Below are 14,384 nucleotides of genomic sequence, written 5' to 3'. Positions count from 1 at the left end.
TATATATATATATATATATATATATATATATATATATGTATGTTTGGCTAATAGGTATCTGAGATACATGTATTTGAACGTGTCATATATATGCATTCTAGGTGCAAATCATGATAGTATTTGTTATATCACTAGCTCGCAAAAAAAAAAAAGTGTTATTTACTCAAAAATCTATTTGATAGATAAGTTGAGTTTAAGCACAATCCGCTTAAAAAGAAAGAAAAAAAAGAGCTTGAGCACAATCCATGACAAAAGTTAGATTCAAAATTGACCCAAAATAATCCAAACACAATTTATTACTACCCAAACTTCTAATGAAATCTGAACTACTTGCACCTACACAATTTGTTTGGCGCCTTTTAAATGTCTTTTTTAATCGTTATCTGTATACTATCTCATATATAAAGATTAAAGTACCAAAGACATATTTTATGACATTTTGCATCTTACTCCAAAGTACATTTAATAAAATTTATTTTTTACGTTTTAAATTATATGATATTTTTTACTTCATGAGAGTTAATTTAACTAATCTTTGAAGTTAAATTTGATTAAATGAAATTACTATTATAAATTTTAAAATTTATATATTTAAAAACTATATAAAAAATACTATAAGTTACATATTTTTTTAGTCATATCAATTGGATAAAAAATATATTATAAAATGTCAAATAAAATTTATATAATTTGAATTCAAAAAACAAAAATGACACACAAATAGCAATATACTAAACATACTAAATTTGAATATATATTATTTATTTTTTATCCATAATTGCATCAAGGCCTGACTAATTTAAATTCGCGCTACGTAAGGCCCAATAAAAAGGGAAAGTGCTCAAAAATTCACGCCGCATGGGGCTGCATAGAGATGTTTAATTACGATAATATATACAAAAAGCTTTTCTTAAAACCATTTTGGACTACATAAATTGTAGGGTAATAGGGAAGAAAACTTGTTTGTGAATATTTATTGATATCTTTAGAGAAAAATGAACAAAAGTTGTGTTAAGTTGAGGTGTTTAGCCCATCTTGATCTAACTATCTTCATAAATGTTGGTCAAAGTAAGAGATCACTCTTTTCTACATTTTGAATGAATAATTGCAGAAAGAGAGTTAACAATTAAAGTAGAAGTGCATCAAGGTTCCTCTTCCCTTCTGGCCCTTTAGTGTACCATGAGGAGACATGGTCGCCATAAATCACCGGACGATATCGAGGCGGATGGAAGGCTGGAGAAATTTGCCTGGTTTTGGCAGGGTCATGGAATGTGGCAACTGAGAGTCGGGATCTTCCAGCATTAGTCACTGCCCGGTGTTGAGCACTTTTGTACTCGCCATTAGTTATGATCTGCAGGAAAATAGTGTTCATTCAAAACGGTACTAACACGAAAATACAACATATATTGAGATACTTGAAAGAATATCAAACACACCCCTCACTAAACAACAACATACCCAATATAGTTCCACAAGTAGAGTTTGAGGAGGATGGGTGTAGAGAGTCTAGGGAAGATAGGTGTAAAATAACACATTTGACTTGGAAAGGAAGAACATTTTCTAACACGGATATAAATTTTCTATAGCAAAGGATGGTCCTTTGTGGGAGGCAAAAACTGTCGCTTTGTTTCTAGGCAAAAACCCTCTATCAGTTCAAAAGAACTAAAACCTGACGGAATTTGTTGAAGTGATCAAAGTAATAATGTCATCAATCAAGTTCACATGGTAGAAGAAAGATGAAAATCGCAACAACAAAAGAGAAGAGGAAACGAGAGGCCTGGGAATAATAGTTTGCAGAAGAGTTTTGAACGACTGGGCTTGGGTGTGGAGACATGGGGTATTTTATATATTATTAGATGTTTAGTTGCTTATAATTCAGCCCTCATCCCTTTCAATCAGTGTTTAAAGGATATATTTTGTGTGAAAGAAAAAAAGGCCGGTCAATTCGTCTCCTCTTCAATTCGACACTTACCAGGTCTGATCCTCTCAATCCTCTCTAGAAACTTCAGAAGTCCTAAAACTTACACATGAAACAAACAAAATGAACCCCCCACCCCACTAAAGGAAAAAATAGGGCCAACAATATGCTAGCAGATGCAATAAAATAGAAAGCAAACTGAGGAATTGTAAATTTTCTAGCTTTTCTCCAAGGCCAAATTCAACAAACATGACCACTTGGGATTAAGAAACATTAGCACAGTTACTAACAGACATTTATAAAATGTTGCTTAAAAAGTGGTACAGATACCCACCCCTTTCCTCAGGATTTTGGTCCAGGGCCATGAAATTCTCAATAGGAAAGTCAACTGGAATAGGGTTAACAGATACAACAGAATGGAAAGCATTTGTTCAACAAACATGTTCCTTTATTAGTGATCCCTTAAGCATCAGGTACCCATACCTTTCCTCCGAATCCTGGTCCAGGACCATAAATTTCTCAATTTAAAAGTCAACTGGATTAGGGTTACCCCCTTAACCAGCTTGTCACATGGTTGGGGTGCAGCAGGGTGGAAGTGATTGAAACAGAACCACAAAGTCACATACAACACTAGCACACACATTAACAGATTCACTTATACACGATAATTGAAAATAATTTCAGCTTCATATGTACAACTTTTTCTTCCTTGATCAACAACTAAAGCGAGTTTTTCAGTATGATAGTAGTATTTTGAAATTTTAAAGCAAAACATGGCATGCAAGAAGCATGAATTAATCAGTAACCATAGCGAGAAACAGTACCTCAGTTTGGTCTGCTAAGATCACACAGATAGCATTTGACATTGGATTAACAGAAACCCATTCTCCATTATTGAAAACCTCAAGACCCCCCACGTCATCTTGGATGAGAAGTGTAATAACACCAAAGTCAGAATGTGATTGCAGTCCAAGAGTAAGCTCCGGTTGAGGGCAGGGTGGATAGTAACTAATAGTGATATTTTGGTAAAACTCCCCAACAACATTTTCTATGCACTGACATGTCAAGTCTAGACTCTCAGAGACTAAACCAAGAAGTTCCTGTGCAAGAGCTTTCATGTGATCGCTGTATTCTGCCACAACTTTTCTGCAACAAATTGACATTGTCAGTCAAATTTAAGTGATAATCAGGAAAAAGATGAATTAGGAAACCCCTGAACAGATGGACACTCAATGCAGAAGTTTATTAGTACATATCTCACACAGGTGTGTAAACATCCGCATTAGATATGTGTAGTTTTTCTTTTACTAATTTTTAGTGTATTTTGGAGAATCCACAAAACCTACTCATACCAAAGTCACATCCTTTCAGCACGGGTATATCAAGCCAAGTGAAAGATCCATGTAAGGATGACAAGGTAGGATTCAACTGTTTTGCCTCTTTTTATTTCTTGTCCTTTGGCCTTTTCAATTTTGTTTTCTTCTCTTAATTTAGACGTCTCAGTTGATGTGGCTGTAACTCTGTCTCAAGAACTAACTCCAAGCAAGTACTTTCTTAGGGGCCATTTATTGCAAATTTTAGCTTAATATTGCTCTAAAGTCTAATCTGTACACAAACTTCTTCTATGAATGAAAAACAGTAGATTCTTCACTTGTATTTAGTTTGGTGAGGGAAAATGTAGGAACATGAGTACACTGAAGCAGCCTGATGATGGTGATTTGGGACAAAGTGTGCAGCAGCATTAGGGTCAAGAAAATGCAGATCAGTGCTCATAGGGGTTGGAAATTGTTGGAATTAAGAGGTTTTACTTTGTTAATAACTTAGGCGAGCTTTATGCATGAAACAGGCTTAGAAAGGAAATAATTGATACTCATGTCCTGAACAACTTCCAATCACTGTGTCTTCAATTAGTTTCTTGTAAAAGATTTTATTAACACTTATACACAGAGTCAGAGACATTTTAGCACTGCAGTAATTCCGAGAAATTATCAGTTACCTTTCAATTCGCGGTAATGGAGTTATTATATAATGTTGTGTTAACAAAAAAAAAAAAGAAAAAAGAAGTGAACATTCCAGAAAAGCAGTCGTAAAAACATAAAATGACCATTACAGACTCTTAACAGAGACGCTAAAGACTAGTAAAAGGACTCGAGTTTCTCCCTACTAATCAAATAAGAAAACTTGAAACCTCCAAAATTTGTACAATCTTTGCACTTGCATTATTTTAGTATTCTATGCTAATGCTAAATCGTAAAGCCTGTGAGAGTAAAAGCCATCATGAGCTATTTGATGAAGTTAAGCAATCTTCAACTTAAAAGAAAAGTGTTTTTTTTATAACACTAGTGTCTGGGCCAGCACCTCAAATATAGATGTTATTTTACTTGTTCATATTAGCAAAGCAAGAGAATTTATATGTCAGGTCAACAGAGGCCAGTTAATATGAAAATGAGGGAGTATTTGTATTAGTTAGGGGAAGAACCTGTAATCAGCCGGAGAGTCGGGCCAATGAGAAGGATTGCGACGAGATAAAGGCAAGGTGTGGTGATCAAAATAATCCCTCCAATCCAAAACCGTTTCATTTGATGCTACAAGCATGCGACTGCCATATCCTTCAGAAGCAGGAGAAGCAGAATCGCAAGAATACTTAAGCTTCTCTTCCATTTCGCAACCTCCAAAAAAGGTGCGACCAACACGCATTATATCATCCAACAAACTAATCGGAACCTTATGGTTTATCACTTGAAATACTCCCCATTCTCTGCAAGCTTTCTTCAGTTCATCCAGGAGGTTCGTTCGTGAACTGAGATCGATTACCGGTACTGCTGATTTTACGTTAGTTTTTTCTATTTGTGGTCTGGTTTCCGGTGGTTGTACGTACTGTGATGGTACTGAGATCTCACTTTTTTCAGCCAATAACTGTACTCTCAGAGCCTCCATGAGTTTTTAGTGACAAATCGTAAAAGTTAGGAATGATCGGAATATTGAAATTCAGTGGTTGAGGACTGGTGATTGAGGTGAGACGGTCACCGGGAACGGCCGTGCGCGGTGGAGGATTGAGCTTGAATCTGGAATTAATCACGTCAAATTTTGTACACTTTCCCGAGAAAATCACTTTTATGAAAAGGTCCATTATTTTCTTTTGGTTACAATTTAGCCCACAAACTTTTAGGTCAAGGGCAAAAGAACTCCATTGAGTTATTTCTTATTGCAAAAATAATAATGTTGATACAAAGGTATACAAGATGACACTTGCAAGTGTAGTGTATTAGTAAGAAAATAATGTCCAACTATTTGCATAAATTATCACTCATTTATATCTAAATTATTTTTTAAAAAACATATGATATTCTATTCTTCTTGAAGTGAGATTGTGATTTATATAATAATCTTATAAATGAGAATTGGAATCACTTCTTTGTGAATGTGAATGTGTTTGTCACTTGATTTATAGAGCAACTAATATAGCTAATTAAAAAAAAAATTAAAGCTATTTTTTTTGATAAAGTAAAAATCAAGCTCGATATGCTTAGTGCAAGTAAAAAAAAAGCTAATTATAAATTTTACTATTTGACAAATTATAACATCAATATAATAGTAGGCAAGAATTTTAATTAAAGTTTAAATATATACTTAAAAAAGAATTTATTTCCCATCCAAATATAATACTAGCAAAGTTGGGTATCCCTTTGTAAGGTATTTTCTTATCCCAATAATCTATTTCTTATCTCCCCATTGGTCATACCCTTTGTAAATCTAATATAAGCAACTACTTCCTCATTTTTCTCTCAATTTTTCTTCATCTACAATGTTTTCTGCAATTCTGTCCTCTCCTTCATCCTCTTCCACTTCCACTTTCCCACTCAGATATTCCTCTCCTTCATCAGTAGCCAATCTTTCATCACTTCCACTTACCATTGGATGCAGAAGAACAAGTAAAAAATCAACACACAACAACTGCTCCATCAAAGTTCAAGTGTCATCAAGGATGATTGAGAAGGAAACCCCAGAAACTGAACGACCACATACATTTCTAAGAGAATCTGATGAAGGGTCATCGGGGGATGAGTCGAATTCAGTTAGAGCACGTTTTGAGAAGATGATTAGGGAGGTTCAAGATAGTGTTTGTGCTGCTTTGGAAGATGTAGATGGAGGGGGTAAATTCAAGGAAGATGTTTGGTCCAGGCCTGGTGGGGGTGGTGGGATTAGTAGGGTATTGCAAGATGGGAATGTTTTTGAGAAGGCTGGTGTTAATGTTTCTGTTGTTTATGGTGTTATGCCTCCTGAAGCTTATCGAGCTGCTAGGCCAGTTGATAATGGAAATACTAAACCTGGTCCTATTCCCTTTTTTGCTGCTGGCGTTAGCTCGGTAAACTTCTCACATTTCATTCTTTCTTTTGTATGTGCTACCACTATATCACGGCTGGGATAATTCTTCATCTGTATTTGTATGTGCTACCACTACCCTCATTGTTCCAGCTTGCTAGAGCCTGACCTGCCCTTTTAGACATAGTACACCTTATGCATCTGAAATTAGTAAACAGGTTCCATAGCTGGCGCCTGCTTAACCACTTTACACTGTAAAAACAAATGGTCAATTCTCTTTGCCTGTTGCTCACAAAAATAACATCTTGGACACATCTGTATGCCCCTCTTCATGAGATTCGCTTGAGTTAGAGCAGCCTCTTTCACTACCAGCCAGATCAAGACTGCAACTTTGTAGGGGATTTTCACTTTTCATATAAGCTTCCAGGCTAAGAAACTGATTTGAGACCCCCATCCGATTCAAATTCGTATAAGTAGAGCTGACTGTGAAAAAGCCTTTGTTGTGGCATTTCCATCCTTGGTCCTGTATAGTGGTGATCTATGGTGCCATAAAATTCAACCAGTCTTTCCACCTTTCTTTGGTCCACATTTCTTACTTTGGCTATCCTCTGTTTGGATGGTTGTTACATATTGTTTCATAATGTATCATATTGTATTGTATCATATACTGGATTGTTTTAATGAATACGATGTTGCAAATACACCAAATCAGTCGTCACACAAACTGAGATTTTTCGTTGTTACCTAAAGATGGATTTGCCGATCTAATAATCAAAAGAAAATTTTATTTAAACCAGCAATATACAACAAGTAACGACCATCAAACAAACAGTTTTAAGTCACATTCAGATTTTGGTAATTCAAAGGGATCTATGTTGGTTTTGTGATGCCTTTATGAAGGATATATTATTCTTCATGTATGTTGCATTTGGTAGTTTTATTTTTGTTTTCCTTCAGTCTCCACTCACTTATATAAACTCTATACATATGAAGTACCAGTTGATTTACGATGAATCCCATAGTAATGGATTCCCGAATAGAATGAAATATATAAACAGATTAAAAATGCTTAACCTAATTAGGTTGAATTGAGGCTTAATTTATCAATTTCACTTGCTTAGCTAAGAACCAAAAGTTATCCGAAGGGATTCACGTTGATTTTTGAATGTCTTTCGGAAGATTATGGCATTCTACAAGTATATTGCACTAGTAGTTTTGATTTTATTTCCTTTTTGTTTCCACTTGCTTACTTGAACTCCACCTATGAACTTAGAAGGTTGCTGTTGGCAAACGATGTAAAATTTCCTTTTCTTTTTGTTTATCAACATCTTTTTGGGGATTAGTGTCTATCGATTCAAGAGGCAAGTAAATTTTCCCTTAAGAGTTACGGTTATGATTTATCACTCATCTCGCTAGTATTCACCCAAAAGCTTAAAAATTTCAGTAATAATGAATGCCGGATTAGAGTGGAACATATAGGGGATTCATATCTCTGACGTCAGCTAGTTTGAGGTTGAGGGTAGTTAATTGATTCCACTTGCTTAGTTAAGAATCAGCATGGACTAGACTACTAGAGTAACTACCTTCTTTTAGTATTATTCTCTGGGAAAATCTTGATCCATTTTACTTGAATATGTCACTGAACCACTAGCCAAACATTATCATCACTGATAAAGGTTTTATTTCTTACCAGGTTATACATCCAAAAAACCCCTTTGCACCAACTGTACATTTCAATTATCGCTACTTCGAGACTGATGCTCCTAAAGGTATTCCCCTTCATAATTTTGGTTTTTCTTCTGTGGTGCTGATCTGCTTTCGATGTAAATGGAGTAGAAACTATGAGTTTATGAGAAAAGAAGAGATTGTGCTGGACTAGATAGTGTTCTTGATACCTATTGTGCTTTTCTTTGAGATTTTGGAATAAAATAATAATAATAAAAAGGTATTGCAGTCATAGACATAGACTAGAGAATCCACTTATCCTGCTTTTCACAGAAATTAGTAGTGTTGACGAATGCAAATCACATGTGCACATTTTGCAGTTTTCCTTCACAGTCAGAGTAATTCTTGTTGGAGTAGATATCAAAATTAATGCAACTACAAGGTGTATCATATTTGCTTTGCTTTGCTTCCTATTTTCTGTTGGGCCATGAACTTGTCATTTTCTGGGGTAGTTATTTCTCTAAAATGGAGTAACATGCCATCCTAATACTTTCCTATTTATTGGGTAACAACAACACAAGAACATTATTCATAAAATGAAAGCACTTTTTGCACAATTTAATCTTTGTAGTGCAATCAGTAATTTTTTTTATATATAACTTAATCTCCATCCGTCATTAGAATACCTCAAATGACAGAAAAAGTAAGAAAAGTAGCGCACCTAAAAGAAGAAGATTCATTCAGAAAGTAAATGTAGCAACGTGGATGGTGGTGGTGGTGGTGCATGGGGGTCGGGTGCAGGGAATGGAAGGATACACTAATGGTTGGGGATGGGGAAGATAGTTGATTGCAGCCAGGTATAAATAAGAAAATAGATCTCTTGACGAATGCAGGGGCTTCAAGGGGTAGGTGGGCACGGGGTTGAGTGTACAGGAGGGTAGAACGATAGATTTCTGGTTAGGATAGTAACGAGAATAGATTACGTCATTGCTATCTAGGGAGGGATAAGAGAACAGAACAGTGGTGGATGGTGCACATTTGGATTGTGGATGAGGGCGGAGATAGGTATTGCTTATTTTGAGATGGGCAAAAAAGAGGTGTACCAAATGAATGTGGTGGTACGAGTGGCAGAAGTCTGGGATTTGGGGAAAGGATGAAAAGGAAAGAGTAAAGAAGGATGAGGAATGTGTCATGGGTTTGCCGAACTTCTATTTATACATGAGTAGTGCTGAATTGTGTATCTCAAACTAAAAGCTTAAATTAATGAAGACATGTCATGTTTATTCACTTATATTGGGTCTGTTAGTCTGCAACAAGTTACCTCACATTCAACCCTGATTCTTTTTGTTGGGCCAAACACTTGAAAGTAATTTTTTAATTGTCAGTGGTGGTGAGGCTCGAAGGACGCTCTGCTTATCTTGAATCATGTGACCACCTTATCTAAAAGATTAAGTTGTTAGAGAAACAACATAGTTATTTACTTATATTATATTTTCATGAGCGTAATTTTTGGCTAATTCGCTAGTTTGATGACTCTCATTATTATTCTGTTCATTGGTTAATATAATTGGTCATTGGCGAAAAGATCTAATCCAATCTATTGTTTATGATGCAACCAAACTTAGTGCAAATTTCAATGCTACTAAACCAAGCATTACTTATTAGCTTGGCTGGATTTGATTTCAAGCTTGATTGAGCCACCATTTTGGAGGCTGAGTGTCAAGTTCACCAGTGCTATTATTACCCACATTGGATCTAAGCATATATAGCTTAAGAACGTGACACTAGACCTTAAGGCTTGCTTCCTTATACATCCAGCAACTTTATTTTACATTTTCCGACATAGGATTTGCCTTATGGACTCAGCCTCATCGCTGGGATTGCTCCACCAACATACAAGGATACACAAGGGGTGGCTCTGACACTAATTTTTACAGTCTAGTACACAATTGCCTGCATGGCTTCAGAATGAATTACTGTGATCTAATGCTTGCTTCCTTATATACTCAACATCTCTCCATGTTTTTTGTTGATGTAAGATTTGCCTAAGATGTTCATAGCTTTACCCAAGCAACAACAGCTTCAAGCGGTTTTATACTAGATAAGCAATGATGTGAAGGAGGCCTTCAGGCATGATGCATGCAGCATTGAAAGGGAGATATGAAGGATTATTGTGCCTGCAGAGAGATAAACGGAGGGTGGCTGCACCTGTAGAGAGGCTAGGGTAGTAGGCAGTAATGGTCCAGAGCATTGCATCAGTAAGCAGCACACTATGGAGACAGAAAAAGAGCTATGTGGTGGGGGAAGCTTTGGCATGAGACCACTAGTAAACGATTGAGAAGAGCTTAAAGTGGGAATATTATGGTAGACGTGCTAATTCTTAAAAGAGCTGCTCAAAAAATTTGTTACCTTTTTAAGATAGAAAATACACCAAATCACTAAGATATTTCGTTGGAATTTAGTGTTCTTTCCCCAATTGTCTTGTGTGCTTCTTGCATTTTATGAATCTTTTCACTGGTTATGTTTATTAATGCATAATATGGGTCTGCAACAGAAATGAGACTAGCAGTATTTAAGTTGTTAGCTAGGATTGCCAATGTATACCTTTGGTAAGTCCATGTCTGTAATATCTGCATCTTGATTTAAGTTGAACTATATTAATTATATGTCACTTGTGGTTAATATTAATGCAGATACTCCAGGAGCACCTAGGCAATGGTGGTTTGGAGGTGGCACTGATCTGACACCTGCTTACATTTTCGAGGAGGATGTGAAGCACTTCCACTCGGTATAAGCATGCCAAAAAATTACACCTTTGTAGATCTTTGTTTCATTAGTTCAAAATTTCTGATGGCTAATTTAGAAAATTTACCATGGAAAAGCATTGAGAGATTTTTTTTACAAGCTGCTTTATTTACTCAAAAGTGACAGAAAAGTCCCAGGCCTTTCCTGGTTGGCAACAAATCTAAAGTCTGGAAGTGCTTCATTCATTGGGGTATGTCAAGCCCTACAATCTGACCTGACCTTATTTCTTCTGCCATCTCTTACTAAGGATCCGTATCTTTTGCGGAGTCTTCCCTGCCTGTTCTGGTCTTTCCACACGCTTACACCCTGCAAAGTAGTTACTGCTCTTTGAGCACCACTATTCAACATCATCAGTATGCTTGGCTAGAATGAAAGATCTTCATATTCTATCACAGACTTTTCTCTTGGTTTTTCAAAAGTTGATTGCAACCCTCTGTTTGCGTTGCAGGTGCAAAAAGGTGCTTGTGACAAATTTGATGCTAGTTTCTACCCTCGTTTCAAGAAGTGGTGTGATGATTATTTCTATATAAAGGTATTAGAGTTTCATGTACTAGCAGATAGAAGTTGTTTTCCATATGAAATTCTATTCCCATAATCTGTCAGAAACTGGAATAATAGGGTAATTGTGCTAGAGACTGTTAAAGAATCTGGAGTGGAGATTTACCCACTAAGCATGAAAATGCTGTAATCGAACCATCATTAGGGAATTTTAAACAGTTTTACAATTCCAACTGCATCAGAGTCATTGTTTTGTGTCTAACATGTAACTGTATTAAGTTGTGGCATTTGGATTGGAAAAATTATAGAAATAATCTTTAAAGTTGAAATCAATCATGTTTCATTTGATAACTAAACTTTGTTTGGAAACAGAACCAAAGAGTTCCTTGAAGAACCAAAACAGAAAAGAACTGCTTATTCCAAAAAAGAAAAGAAAATCCAACACAATGTCTAAAATAGTTTTCAAAAACTATTTACTTTAGAATAAACCAAAAATTGAACCAGACACTAAGGATAATAGTGTCAAGTTACACGAAATCCTCCAAGCATCTCTCCTCATTAAGGTGTACCTTAGTGCTCTTTGGTTTTTGTGTTTGCCTCTGATCAGTTTTATTTCTCTATATTTAATTCCGGAAATTGTACGTCAAGCTTTGGTTTCTCGTGAGGCGTGCTGTAAGGATCAAATATCTATATTAATTGCAGTCTTGCTTAAGCACCTAATACGATTCCCACATGTGAATTGCCCCCCTTTGCTGAAAGCTGCTATCTTCCTGAAGATAAATCAGGCATTCAGAGGGTGTCAGGAAATTTACAAACCCTAGAAATTTCTAAGCAAATTGATCCTTTAATGAAACTGTCGAGGTAATGGCAGACCCTACTTTGTCATCATCTTTTAGCTAGGTTAACTTGTTTGAGTTTGATCCATGATTGCTTTGAATTTTTCTGTTTTCTGGGAGCTTTTGATCCTTTTCTAGAATGTAATTATGCATTCTTTTTATATCTATTGTAACATGAGCGGAAGCAATATCGTAGAAACACTCAGTATGCAGTCTTGCCTTTTTCACATTCTATATCTGGAATTTATGGCGAGGACTACAGTCCTTGTGAAGAATTGTAATGCTGCATTCTGGTTATTAAGTGGTGATAAAGTACCAGAAGCTTTTAATGGGGTTACTCTTCCATGGTTGCCTGTTACTTTTTTGTCCAATTAAAGTAATGTCACAATCATGTTTTGACTGAGCTCATTGTTTTGCAGCACCGTGATGAGAGGCGAGGTCTTGGAGGAATTTTTTTTGACGATTTAAACGACTATGATCAGGAGATGCTTCTCTCCTTTTCTACAGGTAAATGGTGTGAAAAGACCACCTGTAAATTTAGAATCTCTCTGGAAAGCTTGTTTATAGCAGGGATTATATTATGCTCATCTTTAGATGCATATCCTAGATGGGGAAATACAATGTCCACTGTTTCAGTTCTCCATTGGTTGACTGGTCTTTTTCCAAGTAGAAAAATTTACTTGAACCTTAAATAGCTGGAGACTAGATTTACTCCATTCCTTTTTCTGAATAATTAGAAACATCAAACTGTTTGCTTAATCTGATGATGGCAGTTAATGCACAGTTAACTTTTCAATTGTTGGAATGGATAAAATACCCTCTCCTAATGTATTTGTTGTTGAGTGCAGAGTGTGCCAATTCCGTCATTCCAGCATATGTACCTATCATAGAGAAGAGGAAGGATACCCCATTCACCGATGAACACAAGGCATGGCAACAGTTACGGAGGGGGCGCTATGTGGAATTCAACTTGGTGAATTACTTTGTTCCCTAAGTTCTTATTTGCCAACAATAATATAAAATAAGAAACAACTGTTTTGACTTGGTTCTTTTTTGCTTTGTACTTGAAGGTTTATGACCGTGGAACTACATTTGGTCTCAAGACAGGAGGTAGGATTGAGAGTATTCTTGTTTCTCTTCCATTAAGTGCACGTTGGGAGTACGACCATGTAAGTTTCTTTTCTGCATTGGTAATCCATTCTGCTGATATCCTTCTTAAGAAGAAAACAATTAGTAAATAAACTAAAGTTCATACCAACTAAATGATTGTATATTCTATGCAGCAACCAGTAGAGGGGTCTGAAGAATGGAAACTCTTGGATGCTTGTATCAACCCTAAGGAATGGATCTGTTAGTTTCAATCCATGTAAAGTTTACTTGTTTTGGTCTTCTATATTTGTTGTCTTTGCATTTCTTTGATTAGATTTCCGGTGTTTAGCCCCTTCCCTTTGGGGGTCATCCTGAGGGGATTGAGGAAGGATGGAAATGGTTGATGTAGGATATGTTAGAATTTATAATGTTAACTAAAACTGAGGCTTTTAACCTAATGATGTGATGAGAGGAAAGTTTGTTATCTTGACGTGTCTGATGCCAAAAACTATCGATGATATGTATATATCCATCCCCATGTCGTGTCAAACTTCATTCCTAGTAGCCTCTACTGGTGATGTAGTTAAACATAAACTACAGATATCTCAATACTTGAAAGCAAAATATATCTATCTGGAAGCTCTGATTGAGGAGAACATATTAGAATAGACCAGAGACATATTGTCTCCTCAATCAACTTACATTACTTGTGAATGTGTCTTACCACAACCTTAGTCGTGTATTGTCCTCACACTGTTCATATTAGACAATATAGTCTCCTTACACTTCCACTAGTAAGGATAATTTTATCGGGATGTAAAGGCATAGATAGTAGCAACTGCAGAACAGGCCTCTGCTTGTTCACCCATGGATTCGGAGTTTAGATGCAGTGGGTTCTGAGAAAATTCTGTCTGAACTTGTGTTAGTCAAAAGGCGCTTGGCAGGACCAACAAGAGTTGTCTTAGAGTAGTACTTCATCATTAATCGGAAGTTTCAGGTTCGAGCCCCAAGTTAGGGAATGGTTCACCCTCCTTCCAGCTCAAATTAGACTTGGATAAGTGAGTGTTGAAGACCAATTAAATACGTTCAGTTTAGCTATCTCTGGAATTAAACATCCTTTCCACTTGTCATGCATCAATCTCAAATATCTTTGGTGGAAAAATGACAAAAAAGAAAATTATGTTCTTTTGTTATCCTTAATATTAAAATTATTTATTTTTCAAGACTTGGAATTATATGTTAATATGAAT

General features: G+C 36.0%; 2 protein-coding genes across 2 annotated transcripts; one reads left to right on the top strand and one right to left on the bottom strand.

The window, feature by feature from the left end:
* Positions 1-946: 946 nt before the first annotated feature.
* LOC107002183 (probable 2-oxoglutarate-dependent dioxygenase ANS) lies at positions 947-5,013 on the bottom strand. The gene is made up of 3 exons (XM_015200098.2): positions 4,398-5,013; positions 2,743-3,064; positions 947-1,351 (listed from the first exon to the last, which is right to left on the bottom strand). The coding sequence occupies exons 1-3, from the start codon at positions 4,853-4,855 to the stop codon at positions 1,127-1,129; spliced, it is 1,005 nt and encodes a 334-aa protein (XP_015055584.1). The 5' UTR covers positions 4,856-5,013; the 3' UTR covers positions 947-1,126.
* A 626-nt stretch (positions 5,014-5,639) lies between these two features.
* LOC107002182 (oxygen-dependent coproporphyrinogen-III oxidase, chloroplastic) lies at positions 5,640-13,624 on the top strand. Its single transcript, XM_015200097.1, has 8 exons — positions 5,640-6,284; positions 7,935-8,010; positions 10,600-10,694; positions 11,160-11,243; positions 12,465-12,552; positions 12,894-13,018; positions 13,116-13,214; positions 13,329-13,624. The coding sequence occupies exons 1-8, from the start codon at positions 5,724-5,726 to the stop codon at positions 13,398-13,400; spliced, it is 1,200 nt and encodes a 399-aa protein (XP_015055583.1). The 5' UTR covers positions 5,640-5,723; the 3' UTR covers positions 13,401-13,624.
* Positions 13,625-14,384: the final 760 nt, after the last annotated feature.

The sequence above is a fragment of the Solanum pennellii genome, chromosome 10 (assembly GCF_001406875.1).
Source record: "Solanum pennellii chromosome 10, SPENNV200".
Taxonomy (NCBI): domain Eukaryota; kingdom Viridiplantae; phylum Streptophyta; class Magnoliopsida; order Solanales; family Solanaceae; genus Solanum; species Solanum pennellii.
The sequence above is the reverse complement of the archived record's forward strand: the minus strand, read 5'-3'. Positions and strand labels throughout refer to the sequence as shown.

What these genes read in the sequence shown, in the direction of transcription:
- LOC107002182 (XM_015200097.1), top strand. Translation starts at nt 5,724, where the DNA reads ATGTTTTCTGCAATTCTGTCCTCTCCTTCATCCTCTTCCACTTCCACT. An exon ending in ATGTGAAGCACTTCCACTCG is followed by an intron (nt 10,695 to 11,159) that starts GTATAAGCATGC and finishes TTTGCGTTGCAG; the next exon opens with GTGCAAAAAGGTGCTTGTGA. An exon ending in GCTTCTCTCCTTTTCTACAG is followed by an intron (nt 12,553 to 12,893) that starts GTAAATGGTGTG and finishes TGTTGAGTGCAG; the next exon opens with AGTGTGCCAATTCCGTCATT.
- LOC107002183 (XM_015200098.2), bottom strand. Translation starts at nt 4,855, where the DNA reads ATGGAGGCTCTGAGAGTACAGTTATTGGCTGAAAAAAGTGAGATCTCA. An exon ending in GACTCTCCGGCTGATTACAG is followed by an intron (nt 3,065 to 4,397) that starts GTTCTTCCCCTA and finishes AATTTGTTGCAG; the next exon opens with AAAAGTTGTGGCAGAATACA. An exon ending in TCTTAGCAGACCAAACTGAG is followed by an intron (nt 1,352 to 2,742) that starts GTACTGTTTCTC and finishes ATTTTCCTGCAG; the next exon opens with ATCATAACTAATGGCGAGTA.